The sequence below is a fragment of the Selaginella moellendorffii genome, unplaced genomic scaffold, assembly GCF_000143415.4.
Source record: "Selaginella moellendorffii unplaced genomic scaffold, v1.0 SELMOscaffold_152, whole genome shotgun sequence".
In the NCBI taxonomy this organism is placed as follows: domain Eukaryota; kingdom Viridiplantae; phylum Streptophyta; class Lycopodiopsida; order Selaginellales; family Selaginellaceae; genus Selaginella; species Selaginella moellendorffii.
In genome coordinates, this window is record NW_003314413.1 from 244,055 (window position 1) to 251,513 (window position 7,459).

Genomic DNA, 7,459 nt, shown 5'->3' on the forward strand with positions numbered 1-7,459 from the left:
CCTCGAGAGATGGGGAAGATGCACCTAATGTTCTATATGAACTTACTCAAGCCATATTTTGAGGATCTGCTTCACAAGGACCAAGTAAGACCTTTACTTGAGGTTATCCAAGGGGAAAAGGAATACGAAATTAAGGCCATCCTTAATGCATGCAAGAGCAAGCGACAAAGATGCGAAGTGAGAGAGTTCCATGTGAAGTGGAAAGGATTTTTATACTGTGAAGCAACATGGGAACCAAAGGAGAACCTTGCAAATGCACAAAATTTAGTAGAGGAATTTTTGCATAGCAAAACTCTATGTACTTACGCAAAGTTCAATTAAAAGTATCAATTTGTGAAGTTGAGCAATGGCATATGTTAGGACCCGAAGGCGCGCTGAAAATAAACTAATTAGCATGGGTTAGTTATGTCGACCAAGCATAGGGAACTACACCCAACTCCCCACGGAAATGTCGAATCCATAGATGTATTCTACAGAGGTTGGGTTCAAGTCCCAACCCCCTAGTAAAGCAAGGTTGGGTTCAAGTCCTGACCCCATATTAGGGCGTGGTGAGGTGAGGGGTATAGGGACACCTTTATTTCATTGTCATGGGCTCTTAGCTGGGGAGGTTAACTTAGGCACACCACTAAGTGGGGGGATGCCTCTGGAGACATGGTCAACAAGTCGTAGAATTAAAAAGAGACGTTTGATGTGGGCATCAAACTTCTTCTATGGGTGGTGGAGTTGTAAAGAACGAATTCCCTAAGGTGTCGTAAGCTAAAAAATCCCCAAAAGCACGACCGAAATGATAAAGAGTTCATCGGATAGGACCGAGTCCAAGACCGACTTTGAGACCGAGTTCGAGATAGAGTCCGGGATCAAGTCCGAGGCTGACTCCAAGACTGAGTTCGAGACTGAGTTCGAGATCGAGTTCAAGACAGAGTCCGAGATCCAAAATCAGGTCCAAGACCAAGTCCGAGGTCAAGTCCGAGATTGGGTCCCGAGATCGAGTCCGAGACTTAGACCAAGTTTGAGTACTAATACAGGTCAAGGGGTGAAAGCCCAAAGTGTGTGTCTCCTGGGGGGGGGGGCCTATAGGGGGTTCCAAAAGTATAGTAGGGATAGTGAGGTCCAGAAAGTAGTCTTAAAGGAACTCTCCAGTGGTGCTTCCAAACTGACTTAAGGTTGAGACTAGGACCGAGGGGCCTTGGGTGGGAGTGAGCATGGACTTAGGTGGCGTCGGAGGGGCCACCCAAGGAAGTGCTCAAGAGCAACTCCCACTTCTAGAAAGGAAATTGATTGCAGTGGGGGGGGGTTGAGGTACCCGTATCGGGCTGTTAGGCCACAGTGTTTTGCTCTGGCGTCCCGAAGCAAGTGTTGCACCCAAGGCTTAAGATTTAGTGGGTCCCATGATCAAGTCTTGTTGTACCAAGGGATGTTAGGAACTTAGAAGCTTGGTGTGCTTGGCTACTTGTGCCTGTAGAGAGTGTAGCCGAACCTTAAGTTCAATTTAACCCGGGGAGGGGGATTGGGAGAGATTTGGGAATCCGTGGATGGATGGCTAACACTCCATTGCTCGTGCAGTGAGTAGCTAAAACCAAGTAGGACCAAGTAAGAACTGGTACAATAGGTGAGAACCTTAGTGAGAGAACTTAGCTAAAAGCCAAGGCAGTGTTGGACGGATAAACAAGTAAGCTGGTAAATTGGAAAGGAAAATTTTATAGCTTACACACGAGTGGCTACGCTCAAACCATTATACCACTGCAATGCCATCCCTTGGAGACACGTGGGAAACTCACACAAACATCAAACATCATCCCAAGAATGATATGTGGCAATCACCATGAAGTGATCGAACCAATAGTACACATCATCCCCAGGATTCCCGCAAAAGAACTCCGATTGAATGCGAGGATTGGTACCAAAAGTAGGAGGAGTTGTAACCATGTGCCGTGAATGCTGCCATCAATTGAGTTTAGTTGTTCAATTGCAAGCGCATAGCATCAAGCAATTGTACCAATTGCTACTCCAAAGTCAAAAGAGGAGATTGTTGATCTGCCATGAAGATGAACAAAAAAAAAAAGAGCAAAAGAGAAATGACAAAAGTTAGAAGGAAATGGTAAATTTAGACAATGCAAAAAGCTAAATCTAAACCAAAATTTTGAAAAAAAAGAACAAAAGAAAGGAAATGGAAAAACCTAGATCTAGACAATGCAAAAGCTAGGTCTAAACCAAAATCCCAAATCTAAACACTTCTCAGGGACAATCAAAAGTGCCCCTCACCTCTACCAATATGAGTGTTTGGAATATGGAAAGGGAATATAGAAAATATGCATATCAATTAGCCCGAAAACCCTAATCTATATACAGGAACGAGTGGTCTGGATTGAAATCAATCTGACAGCTACTAAAATCCCATTATGTTAATATTAGTATACAACATACACTTGGCCCTCACATAATGAATTTTATTTATAAAAAAATATTTGTTCTAATGTTTTTCATTACAACATATATAAACCTATTAAAGATTTTGATGGAAAGGTGATAAGTTTAATATTATAACAGTTGAATTAATCAACTCAAAATTTTAATGGAAGGTGATTTCTTTTTAATATTATAAGAATTATAACTAAAAAAAGTATATTAACTCAATAAAAATATATTTAATGCTAGATTTTATTAATTTTACTATGGATTTACAAAATAAAATTCTTTAAATGGTCTGGATTTAATGTTTTTTATTTTTTATTTTTAAAAGAAAGTTATTGTTCATTATATGTTTCAAATATCATACCACCTATTTACTAAGTTACTTGTAATTCCTGAAGGTTTAGCCCGCCAATGAATTTCCTTTCCAAGCTTCCAAGGTAAAGATAATCTCCAACTTCCAAGCCTGTCGTTACAAATCCCACCACCTTCCCCGTTGGATCCTCATAGAACGCCAGCGGTCGCCCATCCTCGCTCACTCTCAATACCTTGGCCATCCTCGCATTCCCAAAGAATTTATCGAGAACTTCGGGTTGCGCTATGATGTACTTCAATGCTGGTATTTTCAAGATCATGTCGCTCAGCCATGTCCTCCCCTGATCAATCCAGGAATGCTTATGAGCCTCACGAGTTGGATTAATGCTTGGATCGAACTTACCGACACCAATGCTATCCAGAATCCACCATGGCCATCGCGCTTGACATTGTCCGGCTGCCCCAGCAAGTTGTCCATGAACACCTCCATGGTTCCCGCTTTCTTACCTTTCAGCCAGTACTTCATGCACCTCACCTTGGAAAGCCAGGACGCGCGAAATTAAGCTTCAGTGGCCAGCGCATGATCGAGATGACTTACATGGATGTCTCGCTCACCACTAGAAAGTCCTCCTTGGCAGAGAGCGAGACTCCATTCGCAAAAAACATGTTCTTGCGCAGGACTGTGGTGGTGCGAGTCGCGGGGTCGTACTTCAAGAGCCTGCCGTTTGGGCGGCACTGGAGGACGTCCAGTTTGGCCTTCTCCAGCGGAAACTTGCTCGTCGCATCAGTGAAGTAGATGGTGCCATCCTTCGCAACGTCTAATCCATTAGCCACCCTGTGCCGGACATACAGATCCAGCGAGATCACAGCAATGGGAACAAAGCTCTCGAATCAACAAGGATGGAAACAAAGCTCTTGAAATCACCTCATCGTCCTCTTCACAAGGACGATAAAAGAGATCTGACACTCACATGAATTTGACACCATCGGCTTCGCTCGAGAGAACCTCCACGCGCTTATCCCGAGTGATGTTGAGCAGCCCCTGCGCGAGAGAAACAGGATGAGCGGTCTCAATCCCAATTCGGATTTGTCAAATCAAACAGAACTCTGCCTGGCACGCAGACGAGCAAATTCTTTTGTTGCCCGCGCACGACCCCAAGCGTAGGGCCTCCCACATTCACCCAGTTCTCCACCTCGCCAGTCTTTCGAGACACCCTCTTGATCCACCCGTCGGAGCAGCCGGTGTAGAGCACGCCATTGTCGTCGTCCAAGGAAATGTCCTCGGGACCGGGAAGCTCTCCCACGCCAATCACCTCCGCCTGTTGGAGCACTGTGTTCACCGCGAACAATCCTTCCCTCTTTGGAGTTGGAGGCCAGTCCGAGGGCAGTGGATCAATCCCCGCGCGGCGGACGATTGCCGTCCATATCACCGATGCGGCTATGCCGATGATCACAGCTAGAATCGCCACAAGAAGGAATCCCATTGGCACTCGCGACGCGAGAGGATCGAACAAGAGTGGAAGAGACTTCTACGAGTGAGTGAACATTCCGTTTGGAGGAGCTGGATATTCTGGTCGACAGCAAACATTCCGTTTGGTATTCTGGCACGTTTTAACCGTTTCCTCCGCTTCTAGGTGGGCAATAAAGGATTTAAAACATGTAATAATAATAATAATTACAAGCACAAAAGCACGCGTCACCCATATATCATACAGCGTTTTTAATCGTGGTGCTGTACGGCTCCTTTCTCCCGTCGTGCTTGACGAAATCGTAGTAGTAACTCCACAACATCACGCCGCCGTACTTGCTCGACTCCTTGATCTTCGGAAGAACCTGTTGCTTGAGAACTTTCGCGGGCATGTATCCGTCCTTGGTGGAGGGGCTGTCGGTGGCGCCGCTCAAGCTTGCTGGCAGGCCGAAGAAGACCTTCTTCACTGGAACTTTGGTCGTCCACTTGTGCCAAGCCGCGAACACGTTGTCCAGAGTCTTGTTTGGGTTGTCCTGGCAGTTGTGATTGTTGTAGAACTGGACCCAGGCGTAGTCGAACACGCCCGTGTTGAGAGCCGGGCCGAGGAACTCGTCCGGGAACGGGCACTGCGGGGCTGCGGACAAGAGCACCGGCCTGTCTTTGGTGGAGCGGAGCTTAATCTGCTTGGCAAGCTGAGTGTAGCCGGTTTGAGTCGAGGTCATCTCCATGTCGAAGTCGATCCCGTCCAGCACCGCGTCGCCGAGAGGCCTGGAGCTGCTGTTTCCTGCTCCTCTTCCCAGAAAGTTGTTCCACAGATAGTCCGATACGGCTATGGCGTCCTTGTCCGAGACAATGCTGTAGTTGCCTTCGGCCCCACCGAGCGAAAGGAACGCCCTGACACCTTTGCTCTGGCAGAACTTTACGTCCTGTCCGACTGGACCACAGTTGATAGCGCTGCCGTTGATGGCACTGCCGCTGACACCCCCGCAGTGATCAGCGAGGTCCAGCTTTGGAGCTCTCCCGTCGCCAAACACGCTGAGGAAGCTGAGCACGACGATGCCGTAGTTCCCCGTCTCACAGGCTGTTTTGAGACTGCCTTCCTTCTCGTAAGTTCCCAGTATACAACGACTGTGCCATTAGCCCTCTTCTTGCAGTCTACTCCGGAAACTAAGCTAGATGCGACTAGAGTAAGCACAAGAGAAACCAAATTACTCACAAGTCCCCTGGTCTTCATTCTCCTTCGCTTCCGTGGCCCTCCAGTTCCCACCTATTAGGACAGATGAGTCCATGACAAAGAGCTTAGCTTACCTTGTGCTCGAGTTTGCCTTAAGTCGTCCAAATTGCTGCAGCTGTGCAACACTGTCAAGATCGAAACTTATTTGTCGCTCGATGACTGTCTCGAAGAAGTGCTCGAAAAAGCAACACACTTTATTGGTGGCCACGTCGGGCGTGACTAAAGCTGCCGAAGTTTCAACTTGCCAACGTAGTTCCTGGCCAAGTTTCCCAGATAGAGATAATCGCCGACTTCCAAGGCCGTCGTCACCAAGGCTATCAACTTCCCTGTCGGATCTTCATAGAATGCCAGCGGCACCCCATCTTGGCCAACTGCTAGAACTTTGGCCATCTTTGAGGACGCGGAGATCTTCTGCAGCACACCCGGAAGGGCCAAGATGTGCTTCAGTGGTGCTATCTTCATTAAAGTGTCAGTCAGCCTTGTCCTTCCCTGAAGTCAGTGTCCACATGAAGTCTGATTGGATGTTATGAAATATAAAGCAAACTTACTGCTACCAATCCAATCCAGAATCTATCTTGGCCGTTGTGTCTAATGTTGTCTGGATGTCCAGGCAAGTTATCGATAAAAACTTCCATGGTTCCTTCCCTTTCACCTTGCAACCAGTACTTCATGAGGATATTTGTCAAGATACTTGTCAGGATATTTGAGGATACTTGGCAAAGAAGATATTTGTTATGGATATAGGTGATATAGATGTGTTCTATGCCTTCATATCAGGCTTGCAAACCTGGGTTCATGGCGAGGTGATGTGTTAGAACTCGACAAATTACAAGGAAGCGTTGGATACGAGTATTAAGGTGCATTTCAATGATAACCTGCGAAAGGGGAATACGACGGGGTCAGGGTCCACGTTTAGTAAAGGGGCCAAACCAAGGGGAACATATAGCAAAGAGAAATTCAAGAGGAGTTTCTCTAAGAATGAGTCCTTGGGGTTCAAGAAAGGCAAATTCGGTGGCCAGCGAGCAAGTATGTGGGGGAGTCAAATAAAAAGAGACAAACCCATGGATAAGAAAGTCAAGTCTGTTAGTAGCGTGGGAAACAACATATGCTACAACTGCGGTGAAGTGGGACACTTCTTGAACCCAAAGAAGGCCAGAGCCAATATGGCCATTAAGTCGGATGAAATCCAAACTAAGGTATGTGATCCAGTCTTTAGCTCAAAGTTACACGAACAACTTTGGTAGAGAGTCGTTCGCGACATTTACTAGCCCTCCGAGGGAAGCTCAAAGGTAACTTTGTTAAGATCTTTATTAACATGGGCGCTTTGGATAATTTTGTGGCTGCAGACATAGTCTGGCAAGCCAGACTAACGGTGCAGTGGCTGGGTGAATCAAGGATGATAGAGTTTGTTCAAGGTAGCCAAAGCACCGATGAGATACTTTGATAAGCGAGAGTCGAAGTAGGGACATGGAAAGTAAACATGGATTTCACCGTATTGGACATGGCGAGATTTGACGTAATCTTTAGGATGGATTAGTTCAATCAGTTCGTAGTAGCCTTGCATGGACAAGGGAGGAACCTTGTGGTATTAGCGAATGCCCAGGGAGAATGATCTAGGGTGGAGGCCCAGGATCTAAAGGTAGGGCAATGTAAGGCCAAAGACTCCTGCTTAAATCTAGTGTCCACGAAAGGACAACTCACTAAAGGAACCAAAATAGCATTTTTATGCTTACTCTCGGTGAAAAGTGACAAAAAGATGGATATGGAAGAAGTGATCCAGTGGGTGTTAGACCAATTCCAGAATACCATGCCAAAGGAGCTACCGGCGGGGTTGCCCCCCGCACGACCGATAGAACATAAGATTGAGCTGGTTGAGGGTGCTAAGGTGGTGGTTCGTCCCCCCTATCGTTTGAACAAAAAGGAATTCAAGGAGTTCAAGCGCTAACTAGAGGAGTTGGTGGACAAAGGGTATGTTAGGTTGAGCAAGTCGTTGTATAAGGCACCAGTGTTATTTGTGAAAAAGAAAGATGGAT

The 7,459-nt window shown here is 46.5% G+C and overlaps 3 protein-coding genes across 3 annotated transcripts; all 3 read right to left on the reverse strand.

Annotated features, from left to right (window-relative positions):
• Positions 1-2,705: 2,705 nt before the first annotated feature.
• Positions 2,706-4,277, reverse strand: LOC9640863 (protein STRICTOSIDINE SYNTHASE-LIKE 5). Its single transcript, XM_024667025.1, has 5 exons — positions 3,831-4,277; positions 3,696-3,766; positions 3,323-3,559; positions 3,128-3,260; positions 2,706-3,065 (listed from the first exon to the last, which is right to left on the reverse strand). The coding sequence occupies exons 1-5, from the start codon at positions 4,206-4,208 to the stop codon at positions 2,787-2,789; spliced, it is 1,098 nt and encodes a 365-aa protein (XP_024522793.1). The 5' UTR covers positions 4,209-4,277; the 3' UTR covers positions 2,706-2,786.
• Positions 4,278-4,344: 67 nt separating this feature from the next.
• LOC9640888 (hevamine-A) lies at positions 4,345-5,328 on the reverse strand (the record flags this gene model as incomplete). The annotated part of the gene is made up of 2 exons (XM_024667026.1): positions 4,345-5,126; positions 5,163-5,328. Coding segments are annotated over 2 exons (861 nt in total), but the record flags the coding sequence as incomplete, so codon positions are not given.
• Positions 5,329-5,602: 274 nt separating this feature from the next.
• LOC112343482 (protein STRICTOSIDINE SYNTHASE-LIKE 5-like) lies at positions 5,603-6,091 on the reverse strand. Its single transcript, XM_024667011.1, has 2 exons — positions 5,975-6,091; positions 5,603-5,915 (listed from the first exon to the last, which is right to left on the reverse strand). The coding sequence occupies exons 1-2, from the start codon at positions 6,059-6,061 to the stop codon at positions 5,646-5,648; spliced, it is 357 nt and encodes a 118-aa protein (XP_024522779.1). The 5' UTR covers positions 6,062-6,091; the 3' UTR covers positions 5,603-5,645.
• Positions 6,092-7,459: the final 1,368 nt, after the last annotated feature.

Excerpts from the sequence above, each read along its gene's own strand:
- LOC9640863 (XM_024667025.1), bottom strand. The coding sequence starts at position 4,208 with ATGGGATTCCTTCTTGTGGCGATTCTAGCTGTGATCATCGGCATAGCC. Across the intron at positions 3,261-3,322 it reads GTGGTGAGCGAGACATCCAT|GGTGAGGTGCATGAAGTACT; the intron begins GTAAGTCATCTC and ends CTGGCTTTCCAA. Across the intron at positions 3,066-3,127 it reads TCTGGATAGCATTGGTGTCG|GGGAGGACATGGCTGAGCGA; the intron begins GTAAGTTCGATC and ends TGGATTGATCAG.
- LOC112343482 (XM_024667011.1), bottom strand. The coding sequence starts at position 6,061 with ATGGAAGTTTTTATCGATAACTTGCCTGGACATCCAGACAACATTAGA. Across the intron at positions 5,916-5,974 it reads TCTGGATTGGATTGGTAGCA|GGAAGGACAAGGCTGACTGA; the intron begins GTAAGTTTGCTT and ends CACTGACTTCAG.